The sequence below is a fragment of the Coloeus monedula genome, assembly GCF_965178545.1.
Source record: "Coloeus monedula genome assembly, chromosome: 3".
Classification (NCBI taxonomy): Eukaryota; Metazoa; Chordata; class Aves; order Passeriformes; family Corvidae; genus Coloeus; species Coloeus monedula.
In genome coordinates, this window is record NC_138783.1 from 99811326 (window position 1) to 99838397 (window position 27072).

General features: G+C 40.8%; 2 protein-coding genes across 5 annotated transcripts in view; both read left to right on the forward strand.

Moving 5' to 3' along the window:
• Positions 1 to 10185, forward strand: part of WWC3 (WWC family member 3) — a 100625-nt gene extending 90440 nt beyond the window's left edge. For 2 of the 3 annotated variants that reach the window (XM_082277694.1, XM_082277693.1), the window contains exons 16-23: positions 199 to 366; positions 1009 to 1160; positions 1842 to 2001; positions 3126 to 3290; positions 4610 to 4702; positions 5733 to 5960; positions 6711 to 6838; positions 7698 to 10185. In XM_082277694.1, coding sequence (XP_082133820.1) covers positions 199 to 366; positions 1009 to 1160; positions 1842 to 2001; positions 3126 to 3290; positions 4610 to 4702; positions 5733 to 5960; positions 6711 to 6838; positions 7698 to 7764 — 1161 coding nt within the window. In that variant the 3' untranslated portion in view covers positions 7765 to 10185. The remainder of the gene's footprint in view (positions 1 to 198; positions 367 to 1008; positions 1161 to 1841; positions 2002 to 3125; positions 3291 to 4609; positions 4703 to 5732; positions 5961 to 6710; positions 6839 to 7697) is intronic. The other variant, XM_082277692.1, reaches the window with a different exon arrangement.
• Positions 10186 to 10889: 704 nt separating this feature from the next.
• The window catches only part of CLCN4 (chloride voltage-gated channel 4), a 41266-nt gene continuing 25083 nt past the window's right edge, over positions 10890 to 27072 (forward strand). The window contains exons 1-3 of one of the 2 annotated variants that reach the window (XM_082277529.1): positions 10890 to 10936; positions 23764 to 23915; positions 24253 to 24352. In XM_082277529.1, coding sequence (XP_082133655.1) covers positions 10933 to 10936; positions 23764 to 23915; positions 24253 to 24352 — 256 coding nt within the window. In that variant the 5' untranslated portion in view covers positions 10890 to 10932. Of the gene's footprint in view, positions 10937 to 14949; positions 14979 to 23763; positions 23916 to 24252; positions 24353 to 27072 lie in introns of those variants that run through there. The other variant, XM_082277530.1, reaches the window with a different exon arrangement.

Here is a 27072-nt window from a genome sequence, read left to right on the forward strand (position 1 = left end):
TCCTGGTAGTAAAGAAGAGGCAAGAAATTCAGAATCTTAGACGTCATAACGCAACAGAACAAAACTGTCTCTTTTTAAGAGACATTAGTATTCGGGCAAGTTGGGGTTTTACATTGTAAGTAAAATACTCTTTAAATGGGTGTCTGTCCTGCAGAGTATGTGCATCTTATTGTGGTCAATGCTTTTTTTTTTTAACAGGGCATTGCCCAGATAAACCTGACTGATGCAGAGAGTTCTGGTGAGATGCAGCTTCACTGGTACCCTGTTCAGATCTTCACTGGTTCAGAGCCCCAGAGAGCAAAGACCAAAAACCAATGTGAAGACAGCGTTCCTCAGTCTTCTGGAAATGTAACTACAGTTAAAACAGTATGGCTCTAAAAAAGTGATTTCTTTACTTTATTTGACTGGCAGGGTGGTTGTGATCTTACCTTGGGTGCAGGTTTTCAAGTTATCACAGGAAGTGATAATTTAACTCTTGGGGCAAGAGCTAGATTTCAGAAGACTTGTTGAAAACTAGATCATGTCTGGGCAGGTGCTTGAAATAGTGCCCTGTATATATTTGTATGCATGTTTCCAGTCCAAATAAAACACATTAAAAATTTCTGCCGCTGCACTTGAGGAGATTGTCAAGAAAGGTTGTGCAATGTCCATCCTTGGAGATGTTTTCAGCCCTTGACTGGGCTCTGGACAGCCTGACTTGGCTATGGTGCCTTGCTTGCTGTGGGCAGGACATCAGACTAGGTGAGCTTTAGAGGTCTCTTTTGACCTAACTTTCTGGATGATGCTCCACAGTCAAGTAAAGTCTGCCCAGTTTCTGTGACAAGTTGAACACCACGTACTTTTGATTGGTAAGATTCAAGACAGATTTTTTGGGTTGTGGTTTGGTTTTTTTGTTTTGTTTTTTAAAGAACATATGATGGCTTTGTTTTTATTTTTTCTCTGAATAGTATACATTAAGTACATTGGTTTGTTCAAGCAGTTTTATTTAAAGACTTATTTACCTTTCAGGATGCAGTGACAGCCCTGTTAGCAAGGACCACTGCCCAGCTGGAAGCAGTTGAGAGAGAGCTGGCAGAGGAGAGAGTGAAACTAGAGTACACAGAGGAGGAAATCTTGGAGATGGAAAGAAAGGAAGATCAGGCAGAAGCCATATCAGAAAGGTAAAAAGGGTTTAAATACCTCATCAAACAGATAGTAACTAATACTTCCTCAAAGATATTTACACTATGGGTATAGTGCGAAATAAAGCAGGAAAAGCAGCAGGTCCTTATTCTGAGATCTGCTCCCTGTTAGTGCTACAAGTATAAAATTGTTATGTCATGATCTGCAAACAGGAGGAAACCTTATTTGAATAGCTGGTTGAGTTTAGGGGACTTGGAGTTTGGGGAGTGGGAAAACATTACATCAAATAGAAACTTTGCCAAGGAGGCAACTGTAATGGGTTTTAACAGCCCTGTATTAAAAAAAAGTAAATAAAATTTAGTGGTGACCTGGGACATTGTTAGGGTTAGGGTTGCGATTTCATTCCTAATGATACTCCTAGTTTGTTACATAAGTTGTGTTGCTCTTTTGTTGTTGTTTTCTTAGTATTGTTATAAAGACCAGAACACATGCCTTAAGAAAATTAGGGAAGGTGAATTTTTGCAATGAAATGTATTTGCTTATCTGCATTTGCAGAAATGCAGGTGTGCTATGTTCTCCCACTGAAAATACTGTATTTTATTGGAGAAATAATACTGTAAAATTATAAACTGGCTTAGATAATGTAATATGTAAATGTAATGCATAATGGAATGGGGTTTTTTAACACCTGCAAAATTGTTGTGATGTTCTGACTTTAGGAGCTGGCAAGCAGAATCTGTTGACAGTGGATGCAGTAATTGCACCCAGACTAGTCCTCCTTATCCAGAGCCATTTTGCGGGGATCCATTAGCTGGACACATGTTCGCAACTCAAGCAGGGCAGTATGGTTCTGGAAAAATGCAGCCTCCACCACTAAAGGTAATGAGAGAAGACATTGCAGCACGGAAACTGCCACCCTGCCTGGCACAGTGAGCTACTGCTGTGCCTGCAGTTTGAGTCTGAATTGGCCAGGAGAGAAAAGAATCAGCAGTGACATTAATATCCTGTATGAGTACTGCCTTTGTTGCAGCTGTATGGCTATTGAGTTGGTGGAAGTTCACTCTTTAGGGCTGGTTTTGTTTGTTTTCTTACTACTTACTTCTGAACAGAATTTGGTTCTTATATCGAAAGACAAACTATTTTTACTGTGGCCGTTATCTAATCTATAAATACGCACTTTTATCAATTTTCTGCGTTTACGTGAAATTGTAACAGAAAGATGATAATCAAATTCCAGTGCTCTTCTTTCTGTAAGAGTTTTGTAAGGAATTGTGAAGAAAGAAATTTCAGGACTTGCATTACTATTTCAGTGTTACAATAATGTGGAGTAATTGTGCTGAAACTGATGTATTTAGTCTTTTGTAGTTAAGATATGAGACACTGAAAACAATCCTTCACAAGCTGAAATCAGCAGACCTCCATTGAAGTAGAGGAACATAAGCTGTTTGTGTTGCCTTTGGGGAAGACCACACCTCTTATTGAGGAGTGAATTTTCTAAAAGTTTGGAAGCTTTGCTAGAGTAGCCTATGTTTTCTGTCTTTCTGAATATTTTAGTGTTCTTGTGTAATTGTGTGAACAATCTTTCAGTTCTGTTTTCTTCCTTCTCTTCATTTAACTTCCTCTAGTTTTAAGGTGGTTACTTGCTTCAGAGTCACTGTGCTTATTGAAAGGTGACTTAGTTTTTCTTCTGTTGAGGCTGGAGAGCAGGTGGTAGTTTGGTTAATGCCCAACTGCCAATCCTGAATGCAGTCCTTGTGCTCTGAATCTTATAATTGTTACTGTTCCAGAAAAGGCTTTTGAAAGGTAATCTTATAATTTTGAATGACCTAGTTTTAAAACTTTTACAGAAGTGAAGTGATTCATCCTCACAGTGCTCATTAAAATTTGAATCTAGCTAGCAGGGCAAGTTGTTTACTTTTAATATTGTTGAAATGTCTGATTGTCTTTGCTAGGAGAGAGAAAATAAGGAAGAAATAAAAAAATTTCCTTTGTTGAAATTCTAGGTGGATAAGGAAACTAACACTGAGGATCTGTTTCCTGAAGAAGTTGCTATCCTTCCAAAAGAGAGAACCGGCCGCAGGCCACGGGGTTCTGCTTTTGTTCGTAGTAGCACAATTGTTCGTTCCCAGACCTTTTCGCCTGGAGCACGAAGTCAATATGTTTGCAGAGTGAGTAAAGCTTGAAAAGGAGGAGGGGGAAGGGGTCTCCGCACACAAGTGTATTAAATGTTTTTGATAATCTCTGTAAGATTTCATTGCATTTATAAGAAACATGCATTACTATTTAATGCTAATGAATAATCTTTAATTGAATTTAAACATTGCAATGGGGAAGAGCTTCCCTGACTCTTTTTAAGAATTATACCTGGATGAATTTGATTTGAAATGTAAAAATCTATGATAAATTAGATATGAAGCTCTTTTCCTTGGCAACCGTAGATGTTAGGTGAGGGTGGTCGATTTTACAGTGGTTCAGTGCTATCTATTGAGGTGTATAAGCAGTCAGCTTAGAAGCCGTGTTTAATTTTCACATACATAAAAGTTTGAAAAATAGGAGTGAATGCTTAATCTTAGGGTTATTGCATAAATATTCATACGACTCTGATTGCTGTTATGAATATCAGTCATAAGGTGCCTGTTACAGTGGGATGTAGGATTCCTGGGTGCACTGGTGCAAGTAACTGAGGATCAGCACAGCAGTTTTCAAGCTCACATTTATTGTTTGCTGCGTTCAGTGGCAAACGACTTATAAGCAGTTGGCTCATGGTATTGCAGATCAATACATGAGTATTGGTTTTGCAATACTGGTGAAACGCATGTAGCTTTGATCATACCCTTTCGTAAATTTCTGAGAGCCTGAATTTGAAAATTCAGGAATGATTTTTAAATTCTGTGCTTTTAACAAGGATCCTCTGGTTTTTGCTCTCTTATTTACATTGCGTGCAGTTCATCTATGGACCCCTTCAAATTCTTCAGTTTGATTTATGGCTTATGTATCTGTTTATAATTGCAAAATATGAGTAAAAGATCCTCACACGCCAAGGGTAGCACCAAAAGGAAAAGATGATTAAAGACTCTCACTTAATCTGCACTTACTTAAAATCAGATGTGGGGAAAAAGTGGGAGACTATTGTTTGTACCCACAACAGTAAATGCTTTAGGATGAAACATTACTGCTTTTACATCCTTCCTCCCTCCTTTTTTCGGTTACATTGTCTTGGATAATTAGTAGAATGGTTGGTGAAACTTACCTGTAAAACATTGATGGTTTTTAAGTTTTCTTGAATTATTGTAACTACCATATGAGCACTATTACATATAAATGTTTATAAATAACTAAAGCTGAAAAAATTCAGTTCCTTAAAACAAGATAGTTTGTGTGTTTTAAAAAATAAATTTCAAATGCAAAAGAGAAAAAAACCAAACCAAATTTCTTAATGAAGATGATCTTGCAAGCAGCCTTTATTTTCAATGTCTTTTCTACTCAGCTGTATCGCAGTGACAGTGACAGTTCAACCCTGCCAAGGAAGTCCCCTTTTGTCCGGAATACCTTGGAGAGGCGGACTCTACGGTATAAGCAGGTATGCCTAGGAAAATGATCTTTAGATTTCATTAAGTTGCTAAAATACTGGTACTTTTATACATAAGAGCTTTAGATGTCTGCAGGTACATTCTGATCCTTTTAGGAAATGTACAAAACTTCTGCAATGTAATTGGGGAGGGAGGGGGTCCAAGTTCTGGGTTTGTTTTGGGTTTTTTAAGCTAAAAGGTAGACTTAAAGTAGTTAAATAAGGTTGTGAACAATTTTAAAGGAGGGAAAAAAGTGTGGCAGACAAAAAATACTTTAATGGGGACTGAGTTTATATTTAATTAGATGCAAAGTTTGATAAATCTTTCAAATCTAGTGCAGGGTGCAGGTTCAGAGACGTGTGTGTGAATGTGACATTAAGACATTCATCTCCCCTCCCATGCAGCCTAACAAATAATAGTATTTGAGACTCAAGTATTCAGGAAAGAATAGGTTAAGCTCTCCTTTTGCCCCTATGCCATTCCTCAGGCTGTCAAACAAGTTGGCAGAGAAGGGCAGATGAGGCACCAATGTTGTGTATATAAATTACATAAAAAGTAGTCTGGTCAGCAGAAGTTAATGCCTTGCTGGTGTAGGCAGGCAGACAGCCATGCCTCCCATTTTGATTCAGAATGTATCTTAAAACTAATATTGAATGAAGCCCTTTAAGAGGTGTCTTGCTCAGTACAGTATTTTTCCAATGTCACGATGTCTTTGAGTTTTTCTTATTGCATCCCTTTTATTATCATCATAGCATGGAATTTTAGTCCATAAGCTTCATTAGGTAAATATTTGTAAATGGAAAGGAAACTGTAAAAGGAAGTAATAGAAAGTATTAATTGAAAAACAGAATGAATAGTACAGAAAATCCCTACAGCTATCTAGCCTTTTCTGGGGGATGTAAATAATCTCCAAAACTTCATGTGGAAAAGATTTTGTGTGTGAAGTAAGTACAGAAAATGTATAGTCTATAAAGACAGACCAGTAAACTATGTTGAGAGTAATATATTGTGCATTTTGTTTGAATCCTAATAACTCAACAGTCCTGCAGATCATCTTTGGCTGAACTTATGGCAAGGACATCCTTAGACCTGGAGCTGGATCTCCAGGCATCCAGAACTCGACAGAGACAGCTGAATGAAGAGATATGTGTTTTAAGAGAGTTGAGACAGCGTCTGGAAGATGCCCAGCACAGAGGGCAGACAGATTTACCCCACTGGGTCCTTCGGGATGAGAGATTCCGGAACTTGTTGAAGGAAGCAGAAAGGCAGGTATGGTAATATGAAATAAGCACTCATAAGAAACTTCTGGTTTCAAAATGTCTTCATTTTGATAAGATGTCTAAAGAGCTGTTTGTACAGAATCTCAAACAATGAATGTTTTTTCTTTATTCTTGAAGTTAGCACAATAAAAATTATTACATTGAGTATTACCAAACTGTGTACTTATTTGAGGACAATTTTTGGAGAATGGCACTATTTGCCAGTGGCACTTTTTGTTTTGGATTTTTGTTTATTTGTTGTTTGTTTGTTTTTGTTTAGGTATTTGTTATTGGAACTTTAATAATTTTCTTTCTTCTGGTATTTGAAAGAAACTTTGCTGATTTGATATTTATTCTTTTACAAGTATTTGGAATATTCCCTAAGTATGTGATTTTTTTTTTTTTTTTTCCCCCTGTTCTTGGAGAAAGAAGTTATGGACAAAGGTGGCAAAATTGCACAACAGACAAAACTGTCATTGGGTTATCAGAGACAAACACTGAGCCTAAATTTATAGTAAGATCTTGTTTCATGGATCTTTGTGCAGTAGATTTTGTTAATTTATTATGTGTCTTTCTGAAGAGCATTAATAAGTGAAACAACTCAGTCTTCTGCATTTATAGTTCTTAGATGATTTCAGACAATGTACTTATGTGGTTTTGCTGTGGTGAGTGGGGTAAAAAAATCCATTGGTTTAGTGTGAATATTCTTGTGTTTTATTTATTCACATGCCCACTTTAAGCATTATATTCTTGTTTTCAGACCAGACAGACCAAATTTGAACATCACCAAGAGCAAGCAGCTGAAAAGATGCTAAAGAAAGCATCAAAAGAAATATACCAGTTGCGTGGGCAAAATCAGAAAGAACCTATTCAGGTGCAGACTTTTAGGTAAGCGGTAATGCGTACTGAAATAGCATAGCAACAATTCATTAGACAGGTTAAAGCTTTCTGAAACATTTAGCTTAAATTTTTTGTGTCTCTTGATTTTAATCAGAAGTAATTAACCAGTAATTTAACCAGTAATTTTAAACTGTATCTGGATTTGGACATGAGTTCCCTTTGAATGCTTTGTTCTGCAAAGAGCCAAAGCTAAGGTAAAATTGCAGGGTTACAATTCTAGTACACGTGAAATTAAAAAAAAAAAAAAGCTTCAAATGCAAACATAGCTTAGGTGATTCTTCCAACTTAGCCTAGTTGCTATGAAGTCCAAATGATGTGTCAGTTCTTCAGTACAAGCCTGTGGGCATAAATAGTCTGTTTTATGTAATACATATAAATTACGAGTAACACTCTCCCTAAAAATTACTCAGTAATATTGGAACTTTCTTTCAAGAAGCCTTTTCTTGGGACTCTGTTTCCAGAGTTGCCATCTTTTTTTGCCGTCTTTTTTTCCCCTTCTTTTTTGTAGACGTTATTTGCAAAATGTACAAGGGTGAACTTTGCATTGCAGAACTTGTCCTGTGAAGCCTTTTTATGATTAACTATGGCTGAAGTTCAGTGAGTTGTATAAAGCTTCCACCTAGGTTTTCAAAAATAGTAATTGTGTTCAATGGAAAGTTGCCAGAAGTATATAGTGAGGTTTAGTAGTTTTTGGAACTTTGTTGTACTCAAATAAAAGACCAGTTCAGTACATAAGTAACAAATACTAACCATTAACCTGAGTAAAGAAAAACCATGTTCTTGTGGGGAGGAGGGGGAACATAGGCATAATTTTATTTACTTCCTTTTTCTCTTGTTTTGATCACAGAGAGAAGATAGCTTTTTTTACAAGACCAAGGATTAACATACCTCCTCTGCCAGCTGATGATGTATGACATGTTGCATTGTAAACATGAAGTATTTATCGCTTTTATTTTAATGAAGTTCTTAGATTAGACAAGTTTCTTTAAAAAAATTGTGCAAAAGCTAATATACACGTTTTGTAAAAAATAAAAAAAAGTACAAAAAAAGTAAACATAAACAAAAACATATATATAAATATATATACATATATATTTTATAATAGCGACTGCAACAAGGCTTGGTTTTTCCTTGTTGTGAAACTGACATCTCTGAAGACAACTTATTTTATAAAAGATCGACTATCCTGTTAAGAGCGTGTACAGTTTTTATGCTGTTTTATTTGACTTAAAGGCTGGAAGACAGAAACAAAGTGAGTTCAGGCAAATTCACTGTAGTGTAATTTATTTATAGTGCCTTTTTTCCTTGAAGGAAAATACCTACTTTAAGATGTATTTTAAGACTGAAATTTTGTTCCTCAGTATTTGTCATACAGTAGAATGGAACCATTGAGCTGGTTTTGTTTCTGATACCTGAAATGAAAATACTATGTTCTAAAATTGTCACTTTTTCAGCTTTATTATCTGTAGCTTATTATGTACATTGTATTCTTTAGCACTGTCTGTGTTATAGCAAAATATTATCACCTGCAATGTGTTTAACACTAATTAGAAGTGAAGTTAAACATTGCAGAATTCATTTGCATGTTCTTACTGTGCACTAATAGATTGTTTTCATTTCCGTTGTGTCTAAAGTATCTTTATATTCTTAACTAGATCCTCAGTTTAAACGGGGGAAGGAAAAGGGTGACAGGTCTTTGTTTTTTGTTTAATGAAAAGGGAATTAAAGTAGCAGTGTGAGCTAGCTGTGTGGAAAGCCTGTTAATGGACTATTACAGTGATTTCTACAGTTCTACAGATTCTCATCTGATTCAGGAAAGCCACATGTGTTCTGATTTCAGAAAGCAGCTGCTTTAATAAGGGTGCTTAAACACATGTTCATCCTAAAGGATGTGCTTTGCGATTACTGTAAGCAAGTTTTGTTGAACGGTGACACTTTCCAGGGGAAGGTGTATAATTCTGGAAGGTACAGCTCACTTGATTGCTAGCTGGACCAGCTAAAATCTGGTAAGAATTAATTTTATTTGTAACCATCCGTTTTAATGAAAGACTGTCACCCTAAATTCCCGAGAATGCCAGTTTTGTGTCCTTGCATCCTGCAAGTATGTAAAAATACTTCTTTACTAAACTACTATAATAGAGTTTCTCATATTTTTCTAATTATACATTACCTACAAAGAGAGGTGCCCAACACAAGATTGACTTTGCAAATTACTGGAATCTCCCCAAAGGAACATGATGTTGTCTTTTAATTAAAGATCAAATTGGTTCCAGATTTTTATATATCAGGAAATCAAAACAACAAAGGCCAAAAACTAAACAGACCTATCAGAATATTTTCAAATATTTTGTAAGTAAGTTTTCTTTGTGAGTTTCAACAACTTAGACTCTGTTACCTTGTCAAAGGTCAGGAAAACATGGAAGAAAAATTGAATTACTTTTACTTATCCATGCTGAGGCAAAAATTTATGGGGAAAAAAAGATTGTAAGCATAAATATTAATTAACACAGACATTTAAGGTAGTATTTGCTGTTTCCTAATATGGCCTATAGTCATTACAGGCATCAAGTGTTGCAATCATATAGCAATTTATGTGAAATTGAAGTATATTTAGCATTTATCATGCTATTCATCCTGAAGCCTGTTTTGCCAGTAAGTTTTAGGGGGTGTATATTGGGTTCCTTGGGCACGACTAGATGAATTCAGAAACTATGCAGATAAAAACCAAATCATGTGGGAAATTTTTAGTGTTTGGGTAAAAGTCTAGGGCCAGCAAGCTTTTCAGTGCTCGTTACTTTAAAAGACCAATTAGTCAGAATTTCGCTTCTCATTTCCAGGGGAGGCTGTCACACAGCAGTGTTTATGCAGAGTTACCATGCAGTGACACCAGAAGTGCTTGCTGTGTATTAAGAACAGACAGCACCATGTGAGTCTGGTCAGGTACTGGAAGGGGTTACCCAGAGAGGTGGAGCACTCTGTCCATACAGTGGATGAGGACTTAACTGGATATAGCCCAGAGCATCCCAGTCACATTAGGCCTGCTTTGAGCAGGGGTTGGGGTAGGGACCTTTTTTCCACCCTAAATTGTTCTGTGACTGTAACCAAGGAGCAATGTCCGGTGGTCTCTCTGTCCGGGGGTTTTTAAATTGTGACTGCTGTGAGATGTCGTCGGTGTATCTTGTGGGTCTGTGATTCTGACTGCTGTAATGAGTTCTGTCTTGATGTGGTAATGAGTTATCATATTCAATATTCATCTCTCTTGTTTTTGTCACAGTTCTGTATGATTGTGTCATTTTTGTATTATTTGAAAGTATTTCTTCTATAAAATAAAATAATTTGCCATAAACAGAAAAAGGGTTTTCTTGTATGTCAAAGACATTTTTGAGTCTTTTATATTTGCTGCATTCCTGATGCTTTCATGAAAAAGATCATATTTTGAGTAACACTATCATTTAGGTTAATGTAATGAATTTTCAAATAAAGGTAAGAGAGGAAATCTCGGAAACTGAAGACTTAGAGGCGTTATACTAAAGAGCTGAAAGAGATGCAGAGTAAGGAATGGCAGGTATGTTCTTCTGAGTGCTTATTACTCATGATAAGTTGACAGCTGTATCAGAAGCTTGTAGCTGAATATTCCCAGAATTCTTGGGTAGCTCCACTTACAACATGTTGAGCTGCCTTTTTTTCATAACAAACTTTTGCACTTTCTAAATTTGTATTGAAGGCAAGCTGACATTATTAGTTCTGTAATATCTTACTTATGATTAATTCCAAGGTGGAAACCACTCAGGAGAATACTGGTTGACGTTTTTTTGCTGGAGTTTACTGCTGCTTTCACAAAGGAAACATTAAATCTGCATAGTTACAGAAAGACCATTTCTCAGTTTCCCTCTGCAACCCTAAGCTGCAGGAGCACAGGCAAAATCATAGCAAGGACATGTGACTCCTGTCTCTCCAGTATTTGCAAGGCATCAAGGGTATGACAGAGTTTAGGTTATTTTTAAACTGTCTTCTAGAAATAGGCATTTGGAACAGCAACCGTGCCTGTCTTGCGGCCGTCAGGAGCAACAGCAGAAGCTGTAATGGGTACGTCGGGTTGGGTTTTCTCTTGTAAGAACAAAGTCTTATTTGTATTTCTTGCTGCAGTCCTTTTAAGCACTTTGCAGGACTTACAGATAAGTGCAGTATAAGAAGAAATTTTTTTAAATGAGTTAGATGAATGTTTTCAGTGGATATAAAACTGAAGTTTGAAATTCTAGGGAAGAGGGCCCATCACAGCTTGTTTTGACCCCAACCTCCTTTATAATGATAGTGGTGTACATCTTTGAGAGGAAGAAGCATTTACAGAGGGACTTGAGAAACTGCAAGCTAACAAAAGCAAGAGCAGCCTTTTCTAAAACATTGTGTGAAGAATATATTTTTTTTCCTGAGATCACACAATTGACTGAGTATCATTGAAAGAAAATACCAAGGAGTAATGTTGATTTGATTTTGGAATCTGTAAATGCCAGTTAAATAATTTTCTTGCACTTGGAAAATCTCCGTATTCTTGGATTTAAAAGCTTCTTAGGAGCTGGTTCTGGTTCTTTATGATTTTTGAAAATCTCTTACATTTGAGCATACATATTTATTGTATTTTCAGTAGAGAATCAGGTATTCTGTCCCTTTAGTTTGTCTGCAGCTTGACCATCCAACTAAAAATGTACTTCCAGTAGGAGATTTAATGAGATCATCTGGGAATCACAGAATAACAGACAAGATAAAAAGAGGAAATTAATTTAGGAAAGTCTGTCCAGGAAAAAAAATGTAGGATTGAGACCCTTACACTAATTTGTTAAGTGTCTAGGGCACAGTGTTTGTGTTCAAGTGTGTGTCTGGCATAGAAGTTCCCAGGTGCAGATGTTTCACCAAGTAAATGCTACTTCCTGTTTTTCCGTATTTTCCTCTCATAAACTGATTGAAGGAAATTGCAGTTGTATTATCAAGAAAATAAATCAAGTGCTCAGTGTTTAGCTTCCTTCACAAATTCAATTGGCCTATTAATACTGATTTTAAGGGGCACAAAGAACAGACACTGGCAGGAAGCTGGGACTTGTATCACTTTTCCACATTTCACTGACATGGTTATAAAGGCCTGGGGCTGTTACTGATCTATGAATGGTAGAGGATTATGATCTGCTGTGCTGTGTGTGAAGGGCATAATCAAACCTTTTCTCTAAAGCCTTGCTTCTTGCTCCAGAAGAAAGGTGTGGGAACTTCAGATGAAGCAAGCTAAGTGTTCAGATTTCACAATAAAATCCCATGTGTGTGGGTTTTGCATGGGGAGTCCATGTCAGAAATACATGGCACGTCCATAAATTACTGCTCAAACACACTGGGACAAAAAGGTCTTCCAGAACTGTGTTCCTTCGACTTTGAACTGAGTGGGAGTCACTTACGTGCCTTCAGTTACCCGTGAGTATTTTCATGGGTGCTTGTGCAAGACCTCCCTCTACCCAGCTGTTGCATCTGCTTGGAAAGCCCCTGCCTGGTTACCTGTAGGGGTAAAACCAGTCTGCACAATACTCAAATGCAGGAAGGTGAGCAGTAAGGTGAATGTCCTGAAGTACAACACACTGCACATATACAAACATGCATAGGGTCTTCAGAAAGAACAGTTACAGCCTCTGCCTTGCAGAATAAAGCCCTAGTGGCTTGTACAAAATCTGTGCAAATCAGAACTTTGGAAATTTTTATCTCATAGGAATCAAATACATTGCTGAGTATGATAAAATTCTTAAACACTCCCCTTGCCCCTCAAAAAAAGAAAAAAAAAATTACAATTGAGATGCTATATGCAGTTAACCAAAATGTGAAAGTCAGGCTAATTGCCTTTTCAAAAAAATATTTTAGGAAGTTCTAGCTTTTCAATACTTGGGAAAGCTTAAGCAGATGTTTTGAAAAGGAAAAGTAGACTGGCATGTAGGAGAGGGTCTTTCAAGAAGTGACAGTTGCATTGAAGAAAAGGCAGAAGGGCTGCAAGTGGATGGATGGATGGATGGATGGATGGATGGATGGATGGATGGATGGATGGATGGATGGATGGATGGAGAGAATTAAGAAGTGAAGGTAACAAGGATGAAACAAACATTTGAGGGAGGCTTGCAGAGCATGAGTATGACACACAAGACGGAGGGAAGTCAGTCTGGGTAAGCTTGAAATGCAGTGCCAGGAAAGGAAAAATGCAAGGAATGGTGAAATTGCAGTTTGTCTCATTTCCAAGGTGCTGTGATTACATATTTCACAGAGCAGCAACCTGGGCTGCAGAGTCTCCAGGAGTGCTTGCTGGCTTGCACACACCATACTCCCTACGCTTTTACCTCGTGAAAAATGTGAATGTTGTTGCTGTTGCAAAAACTGCACAGAACGATTAGCTTAGGTTAGGGAGGGAGAAAAGCAGCATGTGTTCCAATGGTGACGGAATCGGCAGGGCAGGGTAAAGAGGCTTGCAGTTTAATCCCGCAGGATTGCAGGCTGGTGCGGCTCCCCCGATCAGATATCCTATAGACGGAGGATGCAGTCACATGATTGTTACTGCTTCCTCCCCATGACATCGCTGCTGGTGCAGCCATACCACCCAAGGAAGGATGCTATTAAAATCATTGGGATTGGGCTAAATGATGTTGCATTGCAGGTAAGCAACATAATTCTTCGAAAAATCATTTGCCGTTTGCTCTTGTGCTGCAGTCCTAGAGCTCCAGTTCCGTCGGGCAGGATTGCTGCTGGCAAATAAAGCGGCACATTTTCTGTGCAAGCAGAGGGTTTGCAGGTGCAGAGGCTGCCTGCTGGCTCTGTGCTGATCTGCCGGCTGACATCTCCAGTAGAAATGCTGCCAGATGGAGCTTTATAGCTAAAGAAGGCCCTTTGTTCCCTGTATTTTCCAATGGCTCCCTTCGGGTGTCTGCGGAATTCTGTATTTACGTGAGCAGCCATCATCATTCAGTCGTGCAAAGAGAGCAGCAATAGTGTTTTGCTTGCATCCCCTGCCTTTTTTTCCTGGGTGCTTAAAGGAAGTCGCTGTTGTGTCTAAGCTTATAAAGGAATGAGGATTAACTTGCTCGAGGGGTTACGATGTGTATTTGGGGAAAGAGGCTTTTCCTTTATTGTTAATTTTTGCTGATGTGGTTTCAAAGCACCTAGTCTGACGGGTTTCCTGCATAATTTGCTGTAGTAAAAGGTCGGTTTTTCCTTGTCCTGTATAAACGTGAAAAATCCTTTTCCAGAAGGAGCATAGGAGATGACAAGCATATTTTTGCTTTCTTGTAAAATGCTGATCACCAGAAGGCTGAAAAATCCGCAGTAAACTGTGCTTTTTGACTTGATAATTATGGAAGCAAAGTCCAGAGTCTGTTTTCCTGGTGTGGGTGTTTAATTAGGTGCTCTGTACAAATACATGAGCATAGATCTGTAAAGGGAGAAAATGGTGACTCTCCTGTGGGGCTTTTTTTATATATAGCTTTTCAAATATATTTTAGGGTTTTAAGATTTTTTATTTTTTTTACTTTATTGTAATGCAAATGTTACAATGTGAAAAACAATTTTTGAGCTTATACTAGTCAGAAAAGAAAATTATATATCTATATTTTTAACAATTGTGATAAATAATTCTATGCCTTTGCCAGAGAACAGAGGATGACTCAGCTGCAGCTTCATCAGGCAGAGTCAGGTGACTTTTTACTTCTGGTCTACAGGAAGAATTTTTTTATTCTTCCAAATCCTGTTCTTTGTTCAAATAATTTTTTTCCCACTGTTGGAAAAATCTGAAAATTTGGCAGGCCTAGAATCTGTGTGCTCACCCATACCTTAAGGGGGAATGTTTTGGATCTCCTGTGCTGCAGTAGATTGTACATCCTAGTGAGGGGTGAATTCTGGTTTCCAGTGATCAGGTCTGCAGTTGTGTCAGGATCAGAAAATAAGGTGTGTGGGAGGGGAAAGTAGATAATGAATTACTGAAGTACAAAAAGATGGTGGTTGTTCCAAACTGAAAGAAAAATAAATTTCAATTTTATTTTTCTCCAGCAGAACTGCTCCTGTTTTTTCAAGACTGAGCCTCTGAAGTGATAGAAATACAAACCTGTTGCTGCCTGAGGTGATGGGGGCGGGGGGGAGACTGCATCCTGTTGGTGCCAATGCTGGATTTCTTCTCCTTGATTTCCCCTGGAGTCAAGGCTGGCTTGGTTCTCTCCAGCACTGGCTGTGAGCCAAGCTGTGCCCTTGCTCACCAGGCACTCTGAGACTTGGCTCTTTGCCCATGCAAGGAGCACAGCAGGGCTGCCACGCTTGGGTTCTACAAGGGTGATGGGTTCCCCCCCTACTCCGGAGCATATGGAAGTGCCCTGTGGAAAAATGGGCCGGGCAGTGGTTCTCCTGCTCTCTCAGTTTGAGTCAGACATCTTCTGTGCAAGAAGACAAGGCACCAGCCTGATGTGTGTGCTGGGAGCCCTTGGAAATTAAGGACTTGAGTGCTCTAAGAATTACTTAGTGTAAAAGGGGGACCCTGGGGACATCCCCAGCTGGAAGGTGCTCTCCCTGGCAGCATCCCTGGGATGCCGTGCAGTGGTTCCAACACATGGCTGCAGGGGTGCTCAGCCCCTGTGCACATCGGGGCCTCTCTTATGAAGGTTGTACCTTTTCAAAGATAGTGGCTGGTTGCTTTTCAGCAGGGACCAGAGGAGGAGGAGATGGGGAGCACTGACCCTGGGTTAGAGAAATTCCTCTTTGCCTGAACCGAACAGGCTCCTCGGGAGTGCTGTAACCTCCCAGGGCTGGGAACTGCTTCTTTGTGAAGTTGTTTGCTGCCCTGAAGGGGAAAGTGAGCTGGATCATGACTGTGGCCAGGTGCTATAGCAGGGGGAAAGGGGATGCTCCCAGCACCCAGTCTCCTCCACAGTGCAGAGCCATCTTGCTTGTGTTGGAGGCTGGTGGTGTGTGGTGGGAGCCTCTCCGGGCCTGAACAGCTCCTGTTCATCCTGGCTCAGCATCATGCTCAACCCTCAAAAGTGGTGTGATGCCCAGAGGTACCAGTCCTTTTCCTGATTGCTTTTGCCATCACACTGCAGCTTGCAGGGTGCCCAACAGGGGTGTGTGTGTGTTAATTTTTCCTCTTAGTGAAATGGGATCAGGTTGTAGAGAAGGAGTCTTAATTCACTTCTTGTGTGTGTGTACATACACACCAGGTGTTGGGTTTTTTCAGCTTTCTTCATCTCTAGCCCAGCAGAACCAAAAAATCTCACACGATTATTAATGTCAAAAGAGAGACTCTGGCAGGGTTACACTAGGCTGCTACTCCTAAAGCACTTCTAACATTTTGCTCTTAAGCATCAACATGGTTTCCCCATGTTGCAGAAGCAGGAGCTGCCTCTCAGCGGGATGAAGTAACTTCTCTATAGCTGTGCAGCCCATTGGCATCAAACAGCAGTGCAAACCAGTGCCCTGGGAACCGAAACACATTGCCCTCCTTTGTGAAAATGACTCACAACCTCTGCTCAGATCACGAGAAGTGACATGGTAGAACCAGATTAATGGCTTTTCCAGTGTGGGTTTATCAGCTTTATTTCAAGCTGAAGGCTTAAAAGGGTTTTCAGCAAGAGTTACATTGAGTGCCATTGAACATCCCATTTCAGGAGAGAGCTGTTTAGGAGTAACTGTATACCAAGCCACTTCCCTTCTGACAGTGCAACTCTGCTCTCTCTGAATTAACTTGCTTTTTTTTTTTTTTCCCCAGTTCCAAACCTGTTTTTCCCCCTTAATCTTAAAATTTTCTGAATGAAGAGGAAAAGAGGAGCACTGGAACCCCAAATCTGCTCAGCTGTATGTGGCATGAGGAGGAAAACTCTGTAGCACCCCTGACTCTTCAGATGTGACTTAGAACTCTGTGGCAGTAAAAGCCATGGGTTCAGAAGGGAAATTTACCCTCTTTTTTTGTGAGGAAGAGGACTTGAGGGAAACCAAGAATAGAAACCATACATGCCCTTACACTGTTAGGACTGGTTTCCAGGATGTCCTGTCTCCTGAAATGTAGTTTCTTACCCAGAGGTTGAAGGCTTTCAGAGTTTTACCTAATCAAATCTTGTTTCCTTCAAGAAATAATGGGGTGTGGGGTTGATACAGTTCATGGGGCTCATCTGCCCAAACTTCTGGCCTGTTAGCAGAGGAGCATCCTTTAACAGAGATGTTTCAGCTCAGTTTCAAAAGTGCAGATGGATGTTCCAGAGGCAGTGACGTTTTCCTCCTGCTCTTTTCACAGCCTCAACATTTGCACTTAACAAGTAAATTTATTGGAGGGACCTTTAAGACTCACTGGAAACAGAGATGTAAGTTAAACATTTTTTTATACAGAGCCAATTTTGGCAAAAATTCCATTTGGAGCTTGCAGGAACAGAGCTGGGATTTTTATTTCCCCTTGACTTCCTGACGTAACTCAGCAGCTGAACTAATTTGGCTCAGACTTTCCAAGCAAACTTGAAGGGGGAGCAGGCACATGCTATTTCATACCAAAAGAAGTTCGTTTCTAAAGGGAGAGTCATCATGGGAGGGAGCAGGGAGCAGAATGCTGGGGTGTGTTTTACCCCTCAGAGGAAGAGAATGCCTCCCAGGAGGAGAAAAGGAGAAGAGGGAGTCTGGCTGTGATGGGAGGGTGGGAAGCCCTGTTGGTTGGGTATCAGCTCCCGGTGTGCCCTGTGTGCCCTGTGTCACCCCATGCCTCCCTCTGCCTGTGCTCCTGGCCAGCGCTGCTCTCACCCCGTGAGCATGTGTGCTGGCTGACGAGGGGCAGCTGAAGGCCCCTGTGGTTTGGTCAGAGCAGTGCTTCAGTTTTCTGCCATTTATTCCAAATGTTCCCTCCTGCCTTTCCCTTTTCTCCCAGGTCCTCTCCGCTGTGATCTCGTGCCCTGCGTTTTTTGAGCTCTGCTGTGGCTTCGTAATGTTTTCCATAGAGGTTGTTCAGGGTAAAGCTGCACATCAAAGATGTGACTGTATTTAACTTGACCACATTATCATAGCTGGAAACTCCATAATATGTGGTGGTGGGGCCATACAATAAAAGGCTGCAATATTTTACTGTACTGTTTCTGATACTGCAGCCTGCCTGTGCTAGTGTGCTGAGAGACTGAGGGTTTGGAGGGCTATTTGCTTGTATCTGGAGGCTGTGCAATTAGTCCTTCAATTGTAGGAAAGGCATTTGCCAATTTTAATATCTTGTCTTTCCTCTGTATTTTCTCAATTTACAGGGAAAATTTTTTCCCATATTGTTTCCAAAAAAGGTCTGTAAGTGGGTCCAGCATTTTCAACTTTTTCCAGGAGTCTGAACTTGATTACACTGATTCAAGGCCATTCTAACACCTTTTTATAAACTTCATCATTAAGACAGAAGGTCAATACCTTGTTTGGCTTGTTCAATCTGAAGCTTCTAAGTTGAATAATCTTAAATTGCATGTGGATATTTTTCAACCTATAGAAAATCACCCATTTAACTTGCTGGGGATTCAGTCTACTTGCTTTTGCTGAGGACTTCTTCCTTGCAAAATCACCAAGCAGCATCTTACTTCTTGTTGAGAAGAATGTTTGATAACTGTTTACCTGTCTCCTATATCCTGTGTGATATCATGTTGCCATTTCTAAATCATCTTCTACATGGCAGGTGGTGGAAGGGGAATTCCATCCACACCACCTTGGCCTTCCTGGCTCTAGGCTAAGCACACCTCAGTCTCTGACCCCTCCCCAAAAGACACACACCCCTAATCATCTCCCTGTACTTTTCATTCATGTCTTTCATGGTGACCCTGTTAAATAATCTTGCTTGCTGCCTCCTCAGCTGTCAGGCCCATTTTCTCTGGCCAGGTGGTGCTGAAGACCTGTGGTGTAACTGTGCTCGGCTCTAGGAACTTTCTGCCTCAGCCTTACCCTCTTAGGCCTCTTTCTGAACACTGACTCTTCCAACCCGAACCATTCCATGATTCTGTGATTCAGCTCACTCTGCTGGCAGCACTGACCTGTTTGCCTGGATTCAGGCCCTGTGAGGAGAGTGCTCTGGGTCCATCTCTGTGACTGGATCTAAATTCCGTGGGAGTGGGGACGGATGGAGGCTGGGAGAGCACCCAGCTCTTGGGAGGAGGTGCCTTTGCTTGACAGATCACCTTGATCAGGTAATGGCCTGAGGCTGGGGCACCATGCTTGGTCCTTGGAACAGCCAATACAAGTATTTGGGGCACAGAGTGGCAAACCATCTGTCAGTGCAAAGGGGTCTGGTGATGATGGCCATACTACTACTATAGAAAATAAATATGTGTTTAGTACTACTATACTGCTGTAGAAAATAAATCCCAGGGATTTTCACAGCCCCCATGCTCCTTCATTTTTTCAGTAACTGCTGTCATGTCACGCCACATGAGCACAGCTCATCTGACCAACCATTCAGGTCAGTGGTGAGCTCAACTACGATGGAGTCATGATTCAAAAGCTTTGTGTCTGGAGTAGTATCTCCTCTGTTTTATCACTGTGTGTTGGTACTAGAGCATAGAAAAGCCCTGAGACACACCGTGTTCTCCTTTGGTGTGTTGGCTATTGCATGGCACATTTGTAAGACACGGAACAGGTGATGCTTTGGACACCCTGAAAAAGGTACTCCAAATGTGAATTGAGAAACTTGCAAACTAAACTGGCATTTAGGCTTCTGCTTTCTTCTCCTAGCCTCTTGCCAGGTTCACTTGTTCTTTATACCACAGGAGAGGTATTTGCTGCCTGCATCCTGTCGTGTTTCACACAGCAACCCCCCACTTCAAGGAAAACAGCAAAGAGTGTAGGTGAACGTTTGTTTGTCTGCTAGAAACATTTGAAGTGTTGAAGTAATTCAGTAACTGTGATCTGTTGAAAGTAACTTGAAACTTGTTGGAATTACATTAAAAATCATACTGCCTGCCTCAGTGCAATGTATCCAATTAAAACAGAAAACAGGATGAGGAGAACATAGCATGGAACTAGCATTTAGGAGCAATAGGCCAGGGCCAAGACTTTTCCTTTGATGACTGTTCAGCTAGTTGTTTTCCATCAGTATACTTTTCAGCCTCTTTGAACGATGGGATGTTTTGGTCTGTGCTTGCCATGTCAAATACATTTCATATCTGATCAGTCAGCATACTACCTAGAATGTCAGTTCACTGATAGAGCTCTTCTGTCTGTGGCTTTTACATTTGCACGTGCTGTAACAGTGCTCTAAAGCTGAGAGTTTGTCAGCATTTTCACTGTAAATATGATTTATCGCTCTTCTATAAAACTTAGCTCCAAGCTGATCAAAGTCACGTGATGAGTTTACTCACTGTGAGACTTGCAGAAAAAATGTGACCCTGAATACAATAATACTATTCCCTTTTGGTTCTTCAGAAAATAATAAAAAGTGAGTAAATATAATAAGATCTGGTGTCTGTGTAATACTGGCTGAGCTTGTTGGTGTGTCCTGGTCCATCAGCAGCTCCCTGTGTTTGCACCCTGGCTTCTGTAGTTTGCTTGCATGAATCTCTTCTTTGCTTCCCTTACGTGCTTAAAAATTATCTGGTTTCCTGCAGCCGTAAAGCTTCACAGGCTAATATTTGGACCTTGACTGCCAACTTGCTCTCATGCAACTCCTCTGACATTTGTAGGGTAACTCTTTCTGGCTTCAGAATACTGTGCACCAAGCATGGCTTGGGAGATCAGGAACTGACCACCAGATTGATCTGGCCCAAGATTTCTGGAAGATGTCTAGGGTTATGTGGCAGCCAGGAGAGCCTCCATCAGGAGGCACAATTGTCAGTCTGGCATTGTGACCTCTCTTGATTTGTGACTCAGTCCCTGCCAGGACTTTGCTGTGTCTACAGGATCGCAATAGTCTGGTATGGCTCTAAATCCAGGGAAGTCTGCTAACCAGAACCCTGTGAGTTCCAGAGATAGGTGGTTCAGTCAGGTTTCTTTTTTTTCTAGTTCAGTTTCTAGAAAGAACCTGTTTGCAATTATTAAAGCAGCGTATTGACACAAGCATTCAGTTGTAAGTAGTAAGATAGTTAGTAAAAATGAATGCTCGCTGTTAAGGCTCTCTGCTGTATTGTAGGGAATAAAATGGCTGATGGAATTTAAAGTGGAGAAAGGCAAATCAAAGGGGAAAATGACCCCAAGAGATTACAGAATGAGGGGCTCCAGACTGGCCACTGTCTTTCAGGGAGTCACAGCAGACTGCTCAGTGTTGGATGTCTGCCCTAGGAAAAGCTGGTGGAGTGCCAGAAATTATTAGGAAGAGAATATGGGGACTAAGCAGGAAACAGCCCTTGCACAAATTATGTTGCATCAGCATCTGCAAAAGTAGTGGAAAGGACAGCAAGGAAGTCTAAGGCATGGAACAACAAAGGGACAAAATACATATGTTAGACAATTCCTCAGCAAGGCTCAATACCTTTCAGTGTATACAATAAGCTCTGTCAGAGCATCCAAATTTCTTAGATGCTCAGGTGTGAGAAGCTGCATTTGTAATTCTGCAACGTTTTCTTTTGAAGTGTTAGTGTTACACTCATTAGGTCAGGTGAAGATGTCTACCTCTGACAGCTCTTTGTGATCAATAAACAGAAATTATCACTTCTGGGAAGTAATCACTCTCATTCTGATGTAAATAGTTCATTTCCTGTCATCAGCTGTGAAAGGAGGCTAGTGTCCAGAGTATAATGCAGATTTCTCATGCTAGATGAGACAACCAGCACCATGGCTGTTCATGCTTTTGCCATCATCGGAGTGTATTGCTGCAGTACTCCTGGCTACAATTCATGTTTGGATGAAGTTAATTTGCCCTTAATTTATGTGCGTGAAAATATCTGTCACTGACTGATTGGTGTAAGGCTCCAGTTCTGCTGGCAGAACTGAAAGCATCTGCAAGCTTCACTAGGAGGGCAAATTAGCTCATCCTGACATAAACCTTGCAAATTATTACAGATGCCAAAGTAAGGTGAGAGAAATAAATGCAAAATAAAGAGAAAGAAAGGGATACTTATGGTGCTCAGTAATAAGATATAAGATGGAAACTCTGTAGTACTCAGTTCAAAAGTGCTGTAGCTAGGTTTTTTGCATAATCTGATATCACATCTCTGCTTTCAAAAGTGTAGTACCTGAAGTGAACTTTTAAGATTGGCAGTCATCCAGTTCACTGCAATTTCCAGGTACTGGTATGCTACCTTGAGTTCAAAGTTTGTTTGTTTTCTTCATCTTCTGTGGCCCTGTGGTCTCTAGCACATTTTTTCTCTCCTTGGACATGTTGTGTAGCACGTATTTTTGGGGTAGATTCAGACTGAGATTGTAATTATCCTACATACTTGTGGTCTGGCCTGGTATTATCCGTCACAATACTGTCATGTGCTGGGCATCGACAACATACTTAAAAAGCTATTTTTTACATGATATAACTAGCATGTTGGGTAATTTTCTTGTGATATGAAGGAAAACTTGGCAATGCTTTCAGTGCAAGGGTTTCCAGAAGTTTGTTTATTTAGCAGAGGGTGCTGCCTTTTGCAGACAGACAGTCTGAGCTGCATGTTTTTTACAGGTCCTTGTTTGCTGTATGGGAAGAATAGGGTGAAGTAAATGATCTGCAAAACATCACAATGTTATGAAGTAATAGCATTGTCTAATCCTTTCACCTCATTTCAGCTTCCCCTTCCAGTCCTCTTAAAAGACACTGAGCTCAAGGTCCCCTTGCAACTTCAGCTCCTGTTGTCAGCCTCGTCATCCCACCTTCAGATCTTCATTTCACTTAGCAAATGTGGGATCGTGCTCTCACCTGCATGGCGAAGTATCACTGTTCTCAATTGTCACTCCTCTTAACTTCTGCTTTTCAAATCATCCCCATCTTGTGGCAGCTTATTTGTGCTCTGCAGCACTGCCTAGGACACCTGCTCTGCATTGAGTTTCCTTCCCCAGGCTATGATTCACTTGCTTGGTTCTCTTTCAGACAAACATGCCATGGTTCTGGGAGATCACTTGATTTCCGTGTTTAAAAGGGTTTCTATTAATGGTGTAATGGTGATCTGCTGGTTGCCTGTAAGATAATGCTTTTCTCAGCTGCTTGTGCTCAGAACACTGTCTGTGTCATCCAAAATCCCTACCCTCTCATGGAGAGCAGAGACTGACAAAGCTGAGTGTTCATACTTATTACATTGCTAAAGACACCACTAAGACAAAAAATTACATGGTGAGGTTTCAAATAAAACAGTTGAAAATGGGGAGGGGGGAAGAAAGAAGAAAGAGGGCTGAGTAGGGTATCAGGGTTTATGGACAGTCCACTAAAAGCTTATCTGCTACATTTTTGCCTGTTCCAGTTACAGAGTTGGGAAATTTCCTCACAGTTTCAAAGATCTAAATTCTTGTGAAATCCCCATTTTTATACCTGGTGGAACAAAGTGGGTGGCAGTTGTTGGTGCCCCGCTGGCCTCATCAGTGACCAGCAAAAGTTACCTTGTGTCAGTCAAGGAGCTACAGGCTCTGCAGGATCTGTTCTGTACAACCCCTAAGGTCTGTATATGTCCCCCTTCTTCTTGTATTTCATATATATTTCATTCTTCTTATATTCTCATACTCCTACATGCCCTCATCCAAATTCCCATCAAATGCCTCTGGTAACTGTTTGTTGTAGTCTGGGGACAGGTGTCTTTTATTTCCTCTCATGCTTTAGTAGGATATGTGGTGGATATTTCTCCCCCTGCTTTCTTAAAGCAAATATGAAGAGTTTGTGTGTGCCCCCCAGGACTACTGTTCATGCTGTCTTGACTTCCGGGCTCGTGGAGGTATTTCAGAAAACTTGGTTCTGAAATGCCTGACAAAGCTGCATGAATTCATTGACAAGTTTGCTTTTCTTCTGTGTACAGATCCTAATATGGTCAATGCAGGAGACATGAATGGTTCGGGCAACCTGATGGATTTTCTGGATGAGCCTTTCCCCGATGTTGGAACTTACGAAGATTTCCATACCATCGACTGGCTGCGGGAGAAATCGCGTGACACCGACCGCCATCGCAAGGTGACGGTGTCAGGCTTTGGTGCATCACAGTCCCTGGGTTACAGCCATCCTGGTAGTGACAAAAATAAGTGTTTTTCCTAAGTTATTGCTTCTTACCTTGTTGCATGACTTGAGGAGAACTTTTAAATACATGGACGTGGGATGTCCTGAGTTTGTAAATATGAAAGGGCTGCTGCAACTTGATCGGATGAGCATCTCAGAATAAATTATTGGGACTGCAGGAAGTAGAGAGTAGAGAAATTGTATGCACCATCTAGGAGTTTAATTATTTTAAACATTGTACTCTAAAACTGTCGGCCTGAATCAGCAGCACATCTATATGTATGTTTAATTTCAGATTACAAGCAAAAGTAAAGAATCTATATGGGAGTTCATCAAGAGTTTGCTGGATGCCTGGTCAGGATGGGTTGTAATGCTTCTCATAGGACTACTGGCAGGTATGTATGTGTTAGTGCTACAGCTATGCCTGGAGCAGCTCACCCAAGCTGCTGCAGTACCATCTGCTTCTCTTTGTACTTCATTGTCTCTCCATTGATGTTTTTAGTTTTTAAGCTAAAAAAGACAACTTTGCATTCATGGAGTTATGATCCGAAATAAAAATACCCACTTGCAAAGTCTCCTTTCGACTGCTGACCTAGAGAAAAATGTTTTCACCAGTAGAGGGATTTTTCTTTTGCTTTGGGAAATCTGCATTTTAGTGCTTCGTACTCGATGGACTACTTTGACTTTCTGAATCTTTGCTTTGCAGAAGTCAATTTTATTTATAGGATTTTGTTTCTTGTCATCACTTTAATTCTGCAAAGTAGAAAATATGATGAGGGGAAAACATTGGTCGTGGACACTCAAAGGGGAGCTTTATAAACTGCTATTTCCACTGGGTTATCTTCTTTATGTATGCCTGAAAGCAAAATAGTTTCAGACTTGGTTTCAGGTCTGCTTCCAGGCCAGACAGACATTACATACTTAACAGTCTGCTCAAACTCACATGGCAAATTCATTAATTTCCTCAACTTCTCCTGTCTTCTCCTCAGTTTAGCACATCTTCCTGCTTGGAAAGCTGCACTTCTCTGACCCAGCTGAGACAGCTGCCATTTTTTATGCTTTTTCAGTGATGTCAGGGTGCTCTTGTGTTATGCTGCTTGGTAAAAGCACCATGTGAAGTTTCCCCGTTTCCAAGGGGTGATGGGAATTTCCTGCTCAGCATCTGTCAAGTTAATATGTTTATTACAGTTGTTAGGAGCCTCAGAAGTACTGGTGAAGTTCTTGAGAAAACATTTCTGAAGTGACATGTTTGGCAAATTATGTAATTTCATAGACATGTAATTGTTTCCACAAAAACTCTGTTGGGAGGGTGAGATGGGAAGAGAGTCTGATAGACTGATAGTGTACTACCAGGGCTGCTGAGTCCAGCCTGAAGGCCAGGGTTGGTCTCAACTGGGATGGAGAATTCTGCCTGCAAATAAAGTTAGAACAAGCCCTTGAGGGCTCTAGTGACCTCAGTAATCCTCTCCTCATACAAAGAATGTGGTATACATGCACACACTCCCATTTTAGTAAAAACATCCCAGAAGGTTTAATTCAGTTCTAGTTTGCAATGAGACCTCAGGCTGAAATCCTCAAGGCTGTCAAAAGCCAGAGTCACATTGATATGTCCAGCTTGGGAATGGGGTTTGAGGGTAAACTAAACTGAGATCACCCTTTTCAATGACAAGGGTGCAGAGCAACCATTTTACCTCAAAGAATGAAACCAAATTAGTCAGGAATCTTAACCAGGTTTGAGGAGGGAGGAGGTGGTGGTGCAGTCACGAGGCACTTCATGTTGTTGTCCTCTCTTTTTAAAATATTGCCTGCTCAGAGAAGTGAGCCTGCCACAAGGGCATCTGCATGATCAGATGGGATTGCATGGACCAGCTGGGCTCCTCCATGGTCCCTCCTCTGCTGAACAGGCAGAAGCTGCTGCTGCTCCAAGGGGAGTAGCCTGGTCAGTGGATGGACACTGGGTGAACCCTTGAGCAGCTCGGTCCAGGCATTACCAGAGGCAAGCAGAAAGTATGGGAAGGCATGGGAGAGAAAGGGGAAAGGGGCAGCAGCAGTACCCAGGACATAAGGGTCCCATGGAGCATCCTTCCCCTGCTCTTCCTGTGCTGGGCACAGAAAACAGCAAGATGGGACTCTTGGAAGAGGCTTGCAGGGGCTTCCCCAAGCTTCCAAAAGCACTTGGATCTTTTACCCAGGCCCAGGAGTCTAAAGTGAGCTTAACTGATCTAGAAGCCTAAATCCCATCAATTTGGTAAGCTTCATCTTTCAGGTTTTGCAATACCTCAAAGGTTGCACCTCCACTGCCAAGACGAGCAGATGAGGCCAAAAGATGCAATCCTTGTTCTTCAGTGCTTCTGCCACTGGGCCCTGTTGCTCTGTGCATGTGTAGCTACACTGGGTCAGTTCTGACTTCCTAGAAAAAATTGATTTTAGCCAGATTAGTTTTCAGTTGATTTGTGGTCTCAGCAGCATTGGTCACCACAGAGCCGCAAGCAAACAAAAAATAGCTGATGGGAAGGAGCTGATGGAAGGAGGAAGGAGAGGACCATCCCACTTGGCAGTGTGATACATATATATATATATTTATATACACACACACACATATATATATATGTATCATGTCATACATATACATATATCTTGTCATCTTTGGAATGTCATCGAACCTGCATCCTTTGTTAGTCCCAGAAAAGTGTAGGTGGGAAAGGGATGTCTGGAGGGGGTTCTGCTCTGGCTTCCTGCTCACAGCAGAGCCAGCCTCAGGGTTACAGGCAACACCAATGTATATTGAGAATGTAACAGCAGCCACTGGGATCAGATCATAATTTCCTTTGTGAGGGTGCACACACAAATTAGCCTGAGCAGAGCCTCTCACTGCCTCCAGTCTGTGGCAAGTACCCACAGGACCCTCAACATCCTGCTGGAGGGAGATGATGGTGTATGACACTGTCAAATGGCTGGAAGGGCACTGAGGAGCTCCTGGAAGTGAGGCTTTGGGATCCAAAGCCTGCTAATTGCAGAGAAGAGGGAAGGAACAGTAAAACCCAAAAATGTTGTTTTGTGTGGAGATCAGATAAGACTGTTCACACAATGGTCTAGAAAAAGATACTGAGCACTA